The sequence below is a fragment of the Dipteris shenzhenensis genome, chromosome 5 (assembly GCF_047967505.1).
Source record: "Dipteris shenzhenensis isolate YYH24624 ecotype China chromosome 5, Dip_SZ_1.0, whole genome shotgun sequence".
NCBI lineage: Eukaryota > Viridiplantae > Streptophyta > Polypodiopsida > Gleicheniales > Dipteridaceae > Dipteris > Dipteris shenzhenensis.
Window position 1 is genome coordinate 30579621 of NC_141600.1, and position 17532 is coordinate 30597152.

Here is a 17532-nt window from a genome sequence, read left to right on the forward strand (position 1 = left end):
GGTTGTTCACTCATTATGAGGGGGACGACTGAAAGATCGTGACGGCTGGATTGCTCGAGTTCAGAGGCAAGAACGTGACTAAAGGAGGTGGTACCAGAAGGTGCTACCAAAGATGGACCTGTGTACCAGGATGGTGTGCGGAAGTGGAACCGGACCAGGTGGAGCAGGAGCCACTGGATGCAAAGCCAGGAAAAGATTTCGACACCGAAAGGTTCCAGAGGACTACGACCAGGGAGTTACTGGAGCATTTTCATCGGCGTGTTGGCATTGGGCCGAGATGTGTCGGTGAGAGGGGGTGTTGGAAAGGTCACCTCCCCATCTATAAGCCCCCAAATGAGGAGTGCGTGGGGGAGGGAGACCTAGGGCAGGATGTGCCCAAGAGAGAAGAAAGAGAGGGGGCTGCCACATGGGCAGCACCTCACAGGATTGGAACCTGCAGATGGTGTCAGCATGGCGAGGGTAGTGGGCAGGTGAAGGGCCTGCAACAGACCCTGATGATGGTGCAGTACAGGCAGGTCAGGACAGCAGGAAGTACAGGTGTACGGCGCAGGACACGTGGCTGGGAAGAGGACCTGGCAGAGGCACAGATATGGCAGGATGAGCAGACCCAGATATGCAGCAGGAAATGTGGCTGTCAGTGGGCAGAAGGCAGGCCTTTTATAGGCTGGATACCTGCCTTGAATGGAGGGCCAAAGGACCCTGAAAGTTTGGGCCAAAAGCCCTGGGGTGTGTGCCCTTTTAGGGCTGGACCAGCCACAGACTGGTCGGCCAGTCTGGTCGGCCAGTCTGTAGCAGGCTGGTCGGTTTTTTTGTCAGCCCCCTTGGGGCCTATATAAAGAGGCCATTGGGCCTCATTCAATCATCACTTGGAGCAGCAGAAAAGCCCCGTTAGAAAGGAGCAGCAGGGAGCTTGTCTTGGGCCTCATCACTGGAGGAGAAGAGAGCATACAGTAGCTGCAGACTTAGCTGAGGGTGCTGCCCACCTAGGCTGGTGCAAAGACAGCAAGGTGGAAGGGATCTAGACGGAAAGTCTACTTACGCTAAAGGTGGAGCACGCAGGCTCGAGTCTAGAGATAGCCAGCAGATAGGAGAAGTACCTTGTGGTAAGATCAGAGGACCACATCATTGGTGGGACTCTGGATCTGTCTCTTTTGTATTGTGTCCATAGTTGTGGACGGAAATATATATTTTAGGTGGTTTCTCTATCTGGTTGGTTCATTGTCTATTGATGAGTCTGCACACCTATTGTATGCACATAAGTAAAGAAGTTTGTGATTCCACACCCACACCGCACACTGTGTGAGCTCCTGGGCATTACTATAAGTCTTCCGCTGCGTGTACCCTCTGTTGGGTCATTTCTAACAATAGGCTGGTTGAGCGGAGATGGCCAAAGGGATGGAAGACTCCTGAGAGCTAATTGGAGAAACTGTACGACCCTCTCAGGTGGTAGACCCAAGAGACTCAACCCCCACATTTGTGGATTGTGCTCAGATGGCTCCAAGGAGGGAAGACACTTGAGGAACTCGATGCAATAACCTCATGGATGGAAGACCCTAAGGCACTCCATGCAGCTATTGTGGAAACTAAAGGTTCCCCTAGGCTGGTAGACCCTAGAGAAACAGACGGCTGAACTCTTTAGAAGAATCCACTAAACTGTGCTCAAAGATGAAAGACTCCTGAGCTGATGAATGACTGCCTACGGATGAAGAGCTAACTGTGATGGGAACTACCGAACGGATAGCCCATGGAACTGTGCTCTAAGGTGGAAGACCCTTGAGCAGATGATGAACTTCGACAACACTCGACCTAGATTTGGTGCTGCTTGGAATTGTGCTCAAGGATTCGATCTTGCTCCCTAAACGCTCGCATGAGAGCTGGTATGCTGGATGGGCCCCTAACTGGTAGACCCATCAACTGCTGCAACAATGACTGCCTAGGGTGAAAATTCCGCCCCTTACTTTCCCACAAGGTGTAAATGCACACAGAAGATGGGAGCGGACCCGATGTGCGATGAAGGAAGGGGGGAGAGGTTAATGGAGTATGGTACTACCACTAGTCCGGGGTGGGGACAAAATACAAAATTGGAGTACTACCACTAGTCCGGGGTATAGACAATATAAAAATTTGGGAAATATCCCGACCATCCTCCCTTCTTTACCGATTCTGTCACCATTACTGCGATTTGTTGCCAAGACTTCCTCCAACCTTCTTCAGATCAGAAGGAACCATGCTGAATGTAGCACAGGGACTTGCTATATGGACATAGATAAATGTAAATGGATAACTCAAGCATGAAAGACGGCAGAGATCTTCCTAACTATTGTACACTGCCTTATTTACGATGCTGGCGAAAATGCCCTAACTACTGTCCGTATATAATTGGCATACAAAACTGAGCTGGAAAACTCTCCTATGTGCGACTCTGGGAGAAATGAGCTATGCTGCTGAAACAGGACTGGGACCACCTCAAACTGCTGATGTCTATATCACGCCCTCACTGTGTGGATATTTTGCCCTGGTTGCAGAGGATATTGAGGCTAATCGCAGCTGGCAGGGGGCTCGTACTGTGTGACTGGACAGCTGGAGCAGCAGGTAAGAAGGCCCAAAACTGAATGCTGCAAATGGAGGCTGAGTGCCCCTTAAATAAGTCGGCTGACCGACCTGGTTAGTCAGGTATTCTGAGCCGACTCAGTCAGCCCTATGGGCCGAGCCTAGGTGACCCAGCTGGCCTGCAAACAGGCTGCTTGAAAGCCCCAAAGATGTGCACTTTTGTGCCGTGGCTGCCCTGGAGAATGCCCCAAAAAAGGGTGTAAATGCTGTATATGAATGCTGCCAGATGCTTTAAGAAAAAAAGCATTCCAAAAAAATAATTATAGATGCCTAAATTAACATTGAGCAGTGAGACATCTCAAGAGGAGGGGCGATAGATAACAGGTGGTGGAGGGACCAGAATGAGGTTGGATGACAACCAAGCCCTTATTGTGTTTTTCAAAAGCTCGCCCATTTTTTGTAATTTGGAGCAGTTTGACTTGCCAGTCCACATCTGATCGACTTTTTCCCCCAGAGACCCAAAGTATTATTACTGATGTAAATAATAATTCATGATATTTAATCATTACCTGTTGACGATCATCTTCAGATGAATTCCTTTTCGCAGAAGCAGCCCAGACGGTTCTTCGATAGAATCGACTTCGTAACGGAGCGAGAGCCCCTGACCAATTGAACACCAAAATACCCATCAAAACGCTTTTAAAGGAACGATGCTTCCATTGGATGAAAAACTTTGGTGCTTACTGGGTTGAGGTAGACATGAAATTGTAGATAACGACGTGCAATAATAGTCTTCAGAAAGGCTTCCACGTGGATAAGAGATCAGTCCCCCGCAATCTGAATCCATGGTAAGATTTTTAAGTAAAGCGACTTACGCGGATGTGAAGAAAACTCAGAGGGGCCGAGCTTAGGAGACGAATTGAAAAGAGGGGAGAAGAAAGAGGCAATGGGGCGATGGTGGGAAAGGTGCAAAGGTGTGGGGGGGCAGATAGGAAGGGAAGGAGAGAGGACTTTGGAAATAGTAATGGCCATGAAAGCGTGTTGTGGTGAAGCTCTGAAAGAAACTGAGAAGAGGAGCAGGCTGGAGCTTAAGGAGTTGCTGTATGAGCATGGCAATCATGAAATGAAAGGCTTAAGAATTGCTTGTGTATCACTTTCACATTATTAACACACGAAGGACCTCTAGATGCTCAGTTCCGTTTGACCTTTTGCACATTCAGCCGTTGACTTTTTCCCAATTTTTGTCCGAGTGCTCACAAAAGCTTAGTTTCTAGTGTATTTTCCCCGAGACAAACCCACTTCCCGAGAATCGGAATTCCCAAGTTGCCTTTAGGTCTTTTGTCGTAGCTCCCCGCACTCTTGCCAACATTCGAACTCTAGCAACAACGAGATGCTAAGCCAGCATTGCAAAACATACATCCCCATGCAGGCTTCTGTTATTCCAACTTGTGACTAATGAGTGCCCGACGAGGATCTTGCACATTGTTTGAGCCAACCAGAAAGGAGGTCAACTCTGTGGACCAATGAGAGGGCTTAGGCATTGGAAAGCTAGCATAGCATGCTTCAAATGGAGCTGTTGGAAAAGCACTATAGCATTGAGATTTTTGGATCCTAGTGTTGGCACAAGCATGGGGAGTTGCAACCTCTTTGCTAGTGGGGCTATCCCAGCCCCTCTAGCATGCGTTATGAGGCCCTCTTACACACCAACTGTCCAATTATGGGCAGACAAGAGCCTAGGCTCATATGGCTGCCACATGTCAACAAACGACAAGGTGTAAAAAAAGAGACTACCATGGGACGAATAACCACCATCCATCGTGCAACCAATAGACGAGTATTTGCCCTAAACCATGTAGGCATCTCCTAGCGGATGCAATAAATGAATTTTATTGTTGTAGTGTCCGTCCAATTGTAGTGACACAACATCCATCCCTTTTCAAGCTTTGGCAAGCATGTACCTGTCCTTAACTTGAAGGGACATAATATACATGCTTAACTTGAAAATCCAAATATTTATATGATTTTTTAGGAGTTTTAAGATCCAATCTTGGATAAGCTTTAGGATTGCCCTCAATATTAAGGGCTTTTAAACATGTTTTTTTTGAATCACAGCAAGTTCATGCATTCATGAAATTTATCTTTGTCATCACCGTTTTTTGGGTTTATGCCCATAAAATAATGGCTATTTGAATTTTCTCTAATCAAGAAAATTCCGATAATATAAGTTTTTTCAACATTTTAGTGTAGTCGGTCAAAAGCTCAAAAAGACAAGAAGTAAAGGTAGTTTATGATTTTCTATGTCAATTTGTTGGACTGTCGATCAAATCTTAAGCCTGATCATGAGTCAGTTTGTTGTCACAATAAATGACAATTGGCCCATCTGTAGACTTATGCATATCATAAAGTAGCTTACGCAACCAAGCTACCTCACATGCAGCCATTGCTACACCCCTATACTCAACCTCTGTGCTCAACAAGGCAACTGTAGGTTGTTTCTTGCTACTTCAAGTGACTGCAGCACTCCCAAAAGAGAACACATATCCACTGGTAGATCGTCTATCAGAAATACTACCAGCCCAATCAGCATCAGTGTATCCATGCAATTGTATCTGAACCCCAGTCTCATAAAATAGTCCATACTGCAATGTGGACTTCACATACCTCAGTATGCATCTAGCCGCATAGGGATCAGATCTTGGGTTGTTATCATGACCATCTGCACTAGGTAGAAAGGCTTTTCTGTCATTGTCCCATCACTTTCGCAATAGGAAAAGCTTAGGGGTTGCCTCCTTACTCCTTGGACATAACGGTAAAGGGCTCCCAAAGCCCTTTCGTTTCAACCATCTAGAGTGGACGCTTCACTATTGTGCACTTGAAAGTCAAGAACTTGATAGTATGCTCAAATGGAAAAAATGCATACATCACAAAGTGACAACTTGTAAACTTAAGTGTCCAATCAACCTTCCTTTTATTTGAATTACAATAACTCTTGGCCTCTTACACGATGCTTGGTGAGGCTAGCCTTTAGTTGTTTTGTTGAGCTTTTAATATTTTGAGCCTTAAATCCTTTGACTCTTCTAAGGCGAGGCTTGGTGAGGCTTGGCTTTTGAATTTGAAGTTCAAATGTTGAGGAAGAATCTTAAAAACTAGAGTTGTCAACAACTCTAACCAACGTTAAATCTAATTATGTGTAAAGAAAATATCTAGGTAGAATGGCAAAACAATTGCCTTTCTTTAATAAATCACTTGAAGAGGTAAAAGTACACATGCACCAACATGTGGCATCATGTGTTAAAGAGGTGCCATGTGTCAAAAACATGGTCATCTTTTCCAAGTGATTGTTTGAGATAGTTTACCTCAACTAGGTGCTCAATTGAAAATCCCCAAATCTTGACTGTCTTGGAGGGTTATGGTCTAGTGACTAGTAGTCTTCAATATGAAGCTTTAGATCACAGCCACGTGTGTGGGTATTTTGAGAGCAACATCTCCACTCTCAACTGAAATGTGACTTCTGTGTAGACAACAATGATTCCAAAGGCCTTTCTTGTTCCCATGTGTCGATTCCTTTGGCTACCATCCCTACATATTTGCAATGCATTTAAAGTTTGACTCTAGGAGACAAAGCGATAGCTCACAGTTTACATGAAAGTCTCACTTGCTATAATTACAATCTCACCTACAATGTGGTTCATATGTATACACTCAACAGAGGCAAAACTTACACTTTTAAGTTTGCAAGAAAGGCAAAATAGGAGAGATAGAGTGAGAATGGAGGACACTTTTGGCCCTTCATTGGCAACATCAACTCAAGGCCCTTCCATTGAAATCAATGACGGACCAGAATGCCATCTTTGTTGAAAAGGCCATTTGACCAAGCCTCTCAAACACTAGTTCATTGTATGTGCGACTATGCATGTGGTCAAACTCTTTTGCCTTTTTCTTTTTCTTTTTTTAAGGTTGATATATGGACTTGGGAAACTTCCCAAGATTAATGTCCATCTTTCACAAACAAATTGGTGGTAGCTAGTACCATTCTAGCACATGTAATATGCAAAAATGTCTTTTGGTAAACTGGATTGGTACATGGTCTCATGGAATGTAAGATGCATTTTTTACTCAAACAAGATGAACCCATGTGCAGCCTCTTTAAAGAGACTGAAGTATGCTTTCATCCTACTCTAAGAGCTCAACATTAGAAACATAGGTGAGAAAGACATTAAAATAAAGTTTTAACAGTATGACAGTTTTTTGAACTACCCTAGAAGAGACTCCAAAGGCAATATTGTCCTTGTAGACAAATTTGTTGATTATCGACTTATCTCGAAGGACAACAAGGAAGGTTAGCTTGTGATAAGCAAAATAAAATCGTTAGTTGAAAGATGAGTGTCATGACCTTTATTTTGCTATGATTGACGAGGTGGCCAGCCACTACCACCAACACCACATTTAACCCTAGTACTCTTGGGTCATCCAATTAGATCTTTGATGTACTCAACTACAAAGTTGGTGATGATAGGTCTAGCATGTACTCTAGAGGCCCCTTGGTCAAAGGTGATGTTCTTGGCCTTCCACATTTACCAAATCACAACTCCTTTTATGTATGGCTTAGTTATTGCCATGTAGACATACTAGCAACCTTCCCAATGACAATATTCTATTTTCTTTGAGTGGAGAATCTAGTTGTGATGCCTGGTTGGCACTTCCAAGCAACAACTTTATTCTATATAGGTCTAACTTTAGGCATCTCCAACATAAATGCTAGACATCTTCCCTTGTTGAATAGTAGAGTGGGCATCTATTGTCAATATCCTTCCATTTTGACAACTTGGATTTGATTGCGATCCACTACTACATCACATGCCAAAACATGTATTAATCTTGGCACAACAATCCCTTGGTAGAATCTCTTATCAACCTTCTTTTTCCTTGTGATCATGGAGAGAAAAAACACAACTGACCCTACAAAATCACATTGTCCTTGCCATTTTGAAGCTAGTAGACATCAGTTGAGTTGCTTTTATGGAGGAATCTTGCATTCAAAAGAGGCCCACACCTTATCCATTACTTTGGCTTAGTGGTTGGTTTTGGAAGGCCCGCTCTCCTTGATAGCTTTCAACACATTCTTTACAATATTAGTGTCCTGCAACTTTAGTTTTAGCTTGTCAACTAACTTTGCGATGTGCTAGATTATGAGTGGTGTTGTGTGAACCTATCCTAGAGTCACTTTATCCCTCCAGATAGGATGTGTTAGATTATGAGTGGTGTGGTGTGAACCTATCCTTGGGTCACTTTATCCCTCTAGAGAGGAGGTCTTCCCCCTAGGCTAGTAGTAGGGTTAGGGTATCATTGTAGAGCATATATATCCTCATTTTAGCACATATTCCTCAAATGCGATTGTTTCTATGTGTGTTCACCATTTTTTAAACCATTCAGTATCAGAGCAGCATTGCCTAGCTCAATTTTATCTACTTCCATGCTCACAATTTGTACACTCATTGTCAATCTATTGGGAGCAGATTTTATCTTTAATGGTCAAGCTTGTTAATGTTTTGGAGCTACTAAGGACTGACTTCAACTTGCTTTTTAAGTTTCAGGCATTTTCTCAACTAATTCATAGGTCCCTCCAATTTTTATTTGCTCCTTTTTTTTAGACCTAGCCTTTTTACATCATTTTAAGAGGCATGATTTTATGCATCAAATCACTGAGCATTTTTGTGTAGAGTGTGCATCAACTCAATTTTAGAACAGATTACCATTTTTGTGGGTTGTTGAGGGCGCCTTTGCTCCAAGGCATGGTTGTTCTTGGAACTTTCAATAAAACAGTTCTTGGCTCTTCTTCCTAACAAGACAAGGCCCCTCTATTTAAGAACACTTTGTAACTTCCTCATAAAACAAGTCAAAAATATTTAAGTCTTTAGATGAATTATCTCGTTTTTTGCTCATGTTTGCTGCCCCTATGGATGCCCTTGTTATCTATCTTGTTGTGGCTTTTCTTTAATTCAAGGTCAATGCTTGACACAGATAGCTCCATTCTGTACAATCCTTCAATTTAGCCTAATTGTTTCTCTATTTCTATTGATTGTTTTCAATCTAAATCAGCTCCTACAGGTTATTGTCTGATGGAGATGAAAGGTGCTCATGTCGAGGGCCTATCTACAAGTTTGCATGATCAAAAAGTGTACTCTGTTGATCCATGCACATGTGACGAATCTGTTGAACTCAAACCACATTCATATGAGATAGTAGGATCTATTTTCTTTTTATCAAGACCTATGAGCTGTGAATTATAATTGTATGTTGCTTTGGAAACAAAAGGATGAAGTAGTTGCTCTCTCCACTCATGGATTTCATCTGGATCCGTGATTACAATATCATCAAAATGTGAATGCCTCCATGCTAGAGACTATATAGGGCCCTATGGTAGAGGCTAACCCATCTTGCATCAAGTGTATTTAGCCATCCATGAAGAACACTAAGATGATTCACTATGGAAGGCTATTGAATGCAGAAATAAGGACCTAACCATGAGATGAAAGATAAGAACTATGAGGTACATCTATGGGGCTATGCTTGACTTGCCACTTTATAATGCTACCTCTCAAAACAAACTCTTACCCAACCTACACGGGTATAACATGGGTTCTTAGTAAATGTATGATATGAGCCATGATGGGGTCATTGAATGTTAAATATAAAAACCCGTAATGAGATAATGACAACAATGTGTAGGAAATAGTCAAGGCTTTACAAGGCTAATGTATGTGCAAGAGATAATTTCAAAGTGGTCAACAAAGTGGCTTTACAAGGGTGGCATAGGAATTGCAAATAAGTGAAATTTACCTAAATCCAAAAGAAAAGTTCACTCTACAAGTGGAATCAATAATGAGGTGGGATCAAATGTATGAGTGAGGAAATTAATGATAGATTTAAGGGGACTGACTCTTTTAGGCATTAATTATATGTTTTTGGCAAGCATCACTTGCTTTAGTGGCATTCGATCTCCTCTAATGATGTGCTAGTCTACACCTAAACTACACATCACTATGAGAAATGTAGCAAACTATTTTATTTTCTTTATTCATTTTATTTGTTGGTTTGAAGAGGATTCAATGAATTTAGAGTGGGTTAAATAAGGAGGCTTAATAAACTATTTTATTTCCTTTGTTCATTTTATGTGCTGGTTTGAAGAGGCTTCAATGAATCAAGAGTGGTCAATAAGGAGGCTTAATGAATTTACACTATGAGTATGTATACACATGCGCACGCGCATGCATGCACGGCCAACTACAAGGGGCCTGGCTAGTGTTGTTAGGTAGCATCTTTTTTTCCCGAGAGAAGCGAAAGCTCAGGTGGGTGAAAGTCCAAATAGCTGGAGTTGCTGTTGCTCGAGCAGAATCTCACTACATCTTTGTGACTGAAAAGAAAGGCCGTAAGGCTGGGTTTACACCACTTGTCCGCCATGCTCCAAAGGGTGGTGTGAAGGGCTGCTATCCGAGTGGGCCCAACGGGAGGGAGACGGGCCTAAAAACAAAGCAGGCCCATGTAGGCCACCGACTCCAAGGCCAAGTCCTCCAGCTGTTACATGATGACTGCTACACGAATCAAAGGATGGTAGAACTGGGATGACCATGGGGGGGTGATGTGAACCACAAACATCTCGCGGGAATCCTCCAATTCTATTTCCCCACTTGGAGGTGAACCACCACATGTGATGGCAATTCTCCAATTCTATTTGTCCTTTGGGGTCGGCAATTCTATTTGCCCCTCTGTGGGGGGGGGGGGTCCAAGGCCTCGGCTTAAGTGCTTTTAAACCCAGTTTCCGTACTCGTTCATGGCTGAATGGAGTTTGATGCGTTATTGCCAACCCGTTTTTGAATCACAAAGTTCTGATGAGCTTGCATTCTTCATTTCAGTCGAGTCCTCTGAGAGACCAACGGAATGAAGCTGCTCTGATCGCCCTGATGGCGGCAGCAAATTCGTGATGTGCCTTGCCTCGCGGGCGTGATCGGCAAACGTCGAGCAAACGTAAGCAAGCGTCTCGGAGAAGAAAGGTAGCTACAATCGGCAGAGAAGATGTGGATTCTGGAATGTGGATGCATTGTTTGCAAGTCCCGAATCGGAGATCCGTTGCTTGGAAGTGTGAGCTCACAGCAGTCCGGGGAGAATCTCATATATACGTAGAAGCAATACATTTCCGAGAAGTTAGGGAAGAAGACGCAAAACGATATATCGACAAACTACACCGTTTCCCGCTCTCCTTAAGCAAGGCTATGGTAGCCTGTTGGTAAAGCAATAGCTGGAATTGCGTGCGATTCTCTTCCCATTTTTGAAGATCCAGACCCTTGATTGTAGAGTACGCTGCAGCAGTCCATCAGGACGACGATCAGCTCGGAAGCTGAAGCAGATGACAACACCGGAGCGCGAAGCTCGTATCGCATCTCAGAGCATGAAAAAGTGGTTGAATCGCTGCTTTCAGCTTCCTCGCAAATTGGCTCCCAGGAGGCAGCAGCAGCAGGAACCGCCGCCACTACTGCAACCCCCTCCGCAGCTTCCAAAACACCGATTGCCTTACTCACATGTCGATTCGCATCTGCGAGCTCTTTCTGGGCAGGCTGAGGGGTTCGGTCGGGAGGCCATCGGAGGCCTTAACGGTGAAATGTATCATGTCACAACCTTGAATGGTGGGTAGTGATATAATGTTTCCCACCTTCTGACGTTTTTGGGTTTGCTTGCCTGTAGGCGCCTGTTCTTTTCCTATTGGTTTGAGTCTCGCTCTCTGTGCCTCCACTACACAAAACGAAGGCAAATTGTGTGCAGATAGTATATGATGTTTGCCATCTCGCAGAGGATGGTGAAGGCAGCCTAAGAGTGGCTTGCAAGTCGAAAAAGCCATTGTGGATCGTGTTCGACGTCTCTGGAGTTATAAGACTTTCAGCACCGATCAAAGTCCAGTCATACAAAACCATCGATGGGCGAGGGCGCAGAGTGAAGCTTGTCGGCAACGGACTTCAACTGCCAGAGTGTGAGCATGTCATCATCTGCAACCTGGAGTTTGAAGGTGGCCGAGGTCACGACGTCGACGGCATTCAGTTGAAACCTAATTCCAGGCACATATGGATAGATCGTTGCACTCTCTCGGACTATGATGATGGACTGATTGACATTACTAGACAGTGCACTGACATCACAGTCTCCAGGTGAGCACAGACAGGATTCTGAAAGAAGAGAAGCCGTTGTGGGTATATGAGGTCCTTCATAGTACAGGGATATCTGCCTCAGGATAATTGCTGGATTGGGGTCTTAGTGACTTGAAAAAGATATCTGCTTTAGGGGGATTTGGTTCCAAAACACCTCAGTGACTTTGCCTACCTTTTTTGCAGGTGCCACTTTTTCAATCACGATAAGACTATGCTAATAGGAGCAGACCCAAATCATATTGGTGATCGCTGTATCAGAGTGACCATCCACCATTGTTTCTTTGACGGCACTCGTCAGAGACACCCACGTCTGCGGTTTGGGAAAGTGCATCTCTACAACAATTATACCCGGGATTGGGGTCTTTATGGAGTCTGTGCTAGTGTGGAAGCCCAGGTAATTTAGGACTTCCTGGTAGGCGTTTTGCAACTTATGCTAAACTCCTAGTCACATTTGGCAATCCGATAGCCAGAATACCGTCTTAACAAAGGTGTCCATATTGATTCTCGTGAAAAATTAGGAGAAAGTTGACTGATTGTTTGTGAACCCAATTTGGCTCATGGCCTTTTCGCAATCATCATACTTGTTTTGCAGATCTTTTCTCAATGCAATATATATGAAGCGGGCAAAAGTAAAAAGGCATTCGAGTACTACACAGAGAAGGTAACAGGAGCTTCAGTTATGTTTGATGAAAAGAAAGATTAGGCCTTTTATTATATCTTATAGAAAAGTAACATTTGTGCAATGCACAGGCAAGTGACAAAGAGGTGGCAGAGTCCGGCAGCATCTGCTCTGAAGGTGACGTCTTCCTAAACGGTGCACTAGGGGTTCCTAAGAATTCAGAGCAGGTGTTCAGACCAGAATCCTGTTATTTGTCATGTACTGTGGCTTCTGTGACCCCAGACTTGGTGACACTGATTCGTTCCTCAGTTGGCTGGCAAAACATTCCCAGTCCTCCAATTCAAGAGTGTTGAGCAGGCCCAATTGAGAGTCGTGCTGAGTTTGATAAAGCAAATACATGGAGTTAATGCTGGATTAAGATGAGCAGGGCAAAAAACATGGCTCTTGGTGATCTTGTTGGTTGATCCCTAAAAAGCTTTGTTAACATGAATGGTAAACCCTACAAGACTTGGTACCTCCTCAATTTCAATTCTGATTTCTACCTAATTGGAAATTTTCAAAGGATATTTCGTCTGAATGAAATATTCTTAAAAAACAATCCATTGTACGTATGCACATGTTGAACTTGTTCAGATGTATATTACTGAATACATTTGAAGGAAGCTGGCTTATCTGTAACTCGAAAAACATTATCATTGAGAATCCATAATTTACTGTGTTTTCAGTTGAGAAAGTGAAGCAAATGTTTTCTGATTAGTCATTAACATGAAGGATCTTGTGCGAATTGGTTAACAAAGCCTCTGCGTCACATAACGTTACAAATATTAATGTTTTCCTTTCTGTGCATGTGAAGATTGCAAATGGTGGATTGAAAGATATGAGCTGTAGTTAGAACCAAATGTAACAGGTGTCTGACTTGGTATGACTATGATGTGGGACTTTAAAGCTTTTACCCAGAATTCAGCAGTCGGGAGATTTCAACAGTAATATATACTTTCATAAGACTCGATTATATTTGATCTTGCAACAGAAAAGACAGAATGGTTGACATAAACAAATTAAAATTTCCTTTGATCGATCTCAATAGCTCCAGAAAATTTCTAATTTCTGAGTGCACTAAAATACAGGACGCCAGCCTTCAAATGTGAAAATATACTGTCAACCATAGTGCCACAATGAATCGACTGATTCTTGCACCCACAAATCTGCAATGTTAACTGCTATGGCCCAGTGTACAGAGGATGCAACTCTGTTGATGGGGGGGAGGACTGACAGGAGATGAGCATGCTATAGAGGGATGTCTACCAATGGTACGTTTAGAAATTATGAGTCCAATTCCCATCTCTGCATATAATATTTTGGGTGTCCTCTCAGATGTATCATTCAGGGTGCATGCAATACGCCACTGCTCACACAGTGCTTTATTGTCACATACTTCAGTGGCATCCGATTAAATTCTGGCAGATATCCCTTAAGGTCTGCCAACTATTATGTAAGCCCCACAGCTCGCGTCTGAATTCTTCCATGCTTTAATATTTTTTCTCATGACCTCAGTCTTATCACAATCCTCGCACAATTTTTATCTACTCTCACCAAATTCCAAAGCATGAGTTCCTATCCCTACAATCTTCCACTTCTCACAACCACACAACAAGTTCGACAGTACATTGACATTGGGTTGGACATGCACCTTCTCCACCATCGCCAGTGCCTCAGTCAGTTTCGGTGCCTGATCGAGGAGATCAACCATGCAGGCCCAGTGATCAATGGTTGGGATAATGTCATAATGTTCATTCATAGCCATACCCCAGGATCATAGCATTCCAGGAAATCACATCTTGATGCAACAATTGGCACATGCTGCTCCTGCGAGGTTGAGAGCTCCATACAATGTCTGATTTTTGAGCTTAGTAGATATCTAGTCCACTAAAATACAAGGCTCCAGCCAGCCAAAAATATAGTCACCTGTCTTGCCAAAATCACGTGACCAAGTCCTGCACAGAACTGTTTGCCATATCAAAACTCCATTAAAATTTGTCTTTCCAAAAAAAACCGTCATGGCCCAGTGCACAGCTGTCCTCAGCACAGGGAACTCCATTGCCGGGGCAGTCCACAGGAGATGAGCATACTAAGGAGGGTCATCTACCAATGGCCCAGTGCACAGCTGTCCTCGGCACAGGGAACTCCACTGCTGGGGCAGACCCACAGGAGATGCGCATGCTATGGAGGGTTGTCTACCAATGGTCCAAGGACACATGGTAATCACAGAAAAACATTTTGCTAATAGCACTGGCCTTGTGACAAGCATCACATGCCTGCAAATATTTTTACGAGCATGGGTGTCCTCTCTAAAGTGTACCAACCAGTTCACACAGTGCTTTGTCTTTTCCATTATCAGATACTTCCAGCGGCAGCCAATTCAAATAAGGTCCGCCCAACCTTATGCAAATGTCAGCCCAACAGCTCTTTCCTAAATTGTTCCATGCTTCAGCATTCCCCATCATTACCTCAATCTTATCACAATCCTCATGCATGCCAGCATCCACATATATGTTTGCCATCAGAACATATGCTGCAGGAACTTTTTTATCTAATCTCACCAATTGTTCAAAGGCATGCCTTCCAACATCTACATCCTTCCACTTCACACAAGCACCCAACAGGGTCAACCATACATCAATGTTGGGTTGGAAAGGCATCTTCTCGATCATCATCACTGCCTCAAACAGTTGGCCTGCCCGGCTAAGGAGATCAACCATGCAAGCACAGTGATCAATTGTTGGGATAATGCCATAATGTTCGCTCATAGCCAGAAAGTAATTCTGGCTCTTGTCAACTAGACCTGCATGACTGCAAACAGTCAAAACACTAAGAAATGTGACCTCATCTGGCAGTATATCCTCCTGCCTCATTCTCTCAAAGAAATGGAACACAAGGTCACTCGCTCCCTGACGGGAGTATCCTGAAATTAATGCATTCCATGGTACAACATCCCTTGCTGGCAAGGCATCAAACAACAGTTGGGCATCTACCATACTACCACATTTAGCATAAATGTCAATAAGACTTACTGCCACAGGGGTTGTGGTTGCAAAACCATCCCTGCTTATTTGAGAATGAAGTTCCTTTGCAGTTTCTAGGGCTGCTGTATTGGCACAGGCTTTCAGGATGGCCACAAAGGTAAAGCTATTTGGTGAAAAGCCTTGCTCTTGCATTTGTGCATAAAGTCTAAAAGCCTCCTTGCTTTCTTCTTGCTTGGCATAACCCAGGATCATAGCATTCCAGGAAATCGCATCTCGGTGAAGCAAAGTGTCAAAGACACTCCGCGCGTCTTCCAGGCTGCCACATTTGACATACATATCCACCAAGGTGTTTCCTACAAATTCATTTGACTCAAATCCGCTCTTAATTGTTTGAAAATGGATGGCTTTGCCTTTCTCTGGAAATCTTGTTTTCTCAAAGTTCCTGTCAACATGCTTGCCCTGGTTGAGTGCTGCCAAGCTACTGCACGCCTTCAAGGCACCAACAAAAGTTCGTCTACAAGGTCGGACACCATCCAGGTGCATCTGCGCATACAACTCCAAAGCCTGTTCACCCTTTTCCTGTTGTGCATACCCGAGGATCATAGCATTCCAGGAAACCACATCACGATGAGGTGATGCGTCAAAGACTCGCCGTGCATCCTCCAGGCTGTCATATTTCGCATATGTATCCACCAAGGTGGTTTCCAAAAATACATCTGACTCAAAACCATTATTTACTACTTGGGAGTGAATGCTTCTAACTCTCTCCAGGCATTCTGTTTTCCAAAATTTCCCACCAACTTCTTTATCCTCTCCTGGGGCTGTCAGGCTATTGCAAGCCTTCAAAGCTCCTACAATGGTTCGTTCACAGGGTTGGACGCCTTCTTGGTGCATGCGTACATACAATTCTATGGCCAGGGAACTTTCTTCTTGATCAGCATACCCCAAGATCATGGCCGTCCATGTAACGACGTTACGGTGAGGCAATTCGTCAAAGACACGCCGTGCATCCTCCATGCTCTCACATTTCGTGTACATATTCACCAACGTCGTTCCGACAAACACATTAGTTTCAAATCCACTCTTTGCTGCTTGAGAGTGGATGGCTCTACCTTTCGCAAGGCATGCTGCTTTCCAGACAACTGGGTTGCCCTCTTCCAGTGCTGCCAGGCTACTGCAAGCCGTCAATGCGCTAACAAAGGTTCGATCATTCGGGTGGACACCTTCCTGGTGCATCCGTGCATACAGCTCCAAGGCGCACGCGCCCTTTTCATGCTTGGCATACCCCAGGATCATAATGTTCCATGAGACCACATCGCGATTAGGCATGGTATCAAACACACCGCAAGCATCCAGCATTCTCCCGCGCTTCACATACATGTGGATCAAATTGTTGTTTTTCACCAATGCAACTTTGTTAGAAGTTTCCTCCGATCGAGAGCGAATGTTTGGGGCCTCCTTCAGCTGAGGCAGGCCCTTGTGGACAGCATGTCCGGCTCTGCATGTACCGAAGGAATTGCAGCAAGGGGGGAGCCTCAACCATGAGCCCATAAGCAAGCAACAAAGAACGAGCTCAGAAGCAACAAGGTGGAGCTGTCACCAAGAGAAAGTCTCAGGTCTTCATCGTCTCTCTGAGGCCTGTGCTGCTTCGTCATCTTCATCTGCGTCTGCATCCTCTACTCCTGCTCCAACCCCTCGCCCTCTTGCTACCCCAACAGCCATTTTGCTGTGCAGAGTGTGTTTCTGCTTTTCTGCTCGTCTTCTCTATTCCTGCTCTTCTTCTTGTCAATACTCTTGCTCAATCTTTCCCAGAGTCTTTTCTGCTATTCTCTCCTTCTCTGAGCTTATAAGATTTCGAATTCTTCCGTTTTGGCTGTGCAGAGAGTCTTTTCTGCTTTTCTTCTCTAAGGGTTTCCTTCCGGCTCTTCTTCTTGTCAACACTCTTGCTCCAATTTTTCCCAGTGTCTTTTCTGCTGTTTTCTCCTGTTCTGCTCCTCAACAGTTCTTCTCCAATTTCTGCCAGGATTAAAGATGTACATCTACATGAAGGGGTTGTAAACACTCGAATTAAGATGGAACCGTATTTCATTGCACTTGTGCTAATGGGGTTAGTGGGTAATTCCCACAAAAAAAAAGTTAGTGG

At 44.0% G+C, this 17532-nt stretch overlaps 3 protein-coding genes across 4 annotated transcripts in view; 1 reads left to right on the top strand and 2 right to left on the bottom strand.

Annotated features, from left to right (window-relative positions):
• The window catches only part of LOC147901856 (putative sodium/metabolite cotransporter BASS5, chloroplastic), a 54416-nt gene extending 50727 nt beyond the window's left edge, over positions 1-3689 (bottom strand). The window contains exons 1-2 of one of the 2 annotated variants that reach the window (XM_087374581.1): positions 3426-3689; positions 3120-3211 (exon numbers count right to left, since the gene is read on the bottom strand). In XM_087374581.1, coding sequence (XP_087230707.1) covers positions 3120-3211; positions 3426-3582 — 249 coding nt within the window. In that variant the 5' untranslated portion in view covers positions 3583-3689. The other variant, XM_087374582.1, reaches the window with a different exon arrangement.
• A 6668-nt stretch (positions 3690-10357) lies between these two features.
• On the top strand, positions 10358-13046 carry LOC147901857 (putative pectate lyase 21). Its single transcript, XM_087374644.1, has 5 exons — positions 10358-11231; positions 11396-11747; positions 11931-12141; positions 12340-12408; positions 12498-13046. The coding sequence occupies exons 1-5, from the start codon at positions 10955-10957 to the stop codon at positions 12717-12719; spliced, it is 1131 nt and encodes a 376-aa protein (XP_087230770.1). The 5' UTR covers positions 10358-10954; the 3' UTR covers positions 12720-13046.
• A 1668-nt stretch (positions 13047-14714) lies between these two features.
• LOC147901858 (pentatricopeptide repeat-containing protein At1g11290, chloroplastic-like) lies at positions 14715-16718 on the bottom strand. Its single transcript, XM_087374384.1, has one exon. It carries the CDS (start codon positions 16716-16718, stop codon positions 14715-14717), a length of 2004 nt encoding a protein of 667 aa, XP_087230510.1.
• Positions 16719-17532: the final 814 nt, after the last annotated feature.

Coding starts and splice junctions, on each gene's coding strand:
- LOC147901857 (XM_087374644.1), top strand. CDS start 10,955: ATGACAACACCGGAGCGCGAAGCTCGTATCGCATCTCAGAGCATGAAA. Junction 11,748..11,930: donor ACTGACATCACAGTCTCCAG/GTGAGCACAGAC, acceptor CCTTTTTTGCAG/GTGCCACTTTTTCAATCACG. Junction 12,409..12,497: donor TCGAGTACTACACAGAGAAG/GTAACAGGAGCT, acceptor TGCAATGCACAG/GCAAGTGACAAAGAGGTGGC.
- LOC147901858 (XM_087374384.1), bottom strand. CDS start 16,718: ATGCCTAATCGCGATGTGGTCTCATGGAACATTATGATCCTGGGGTAT.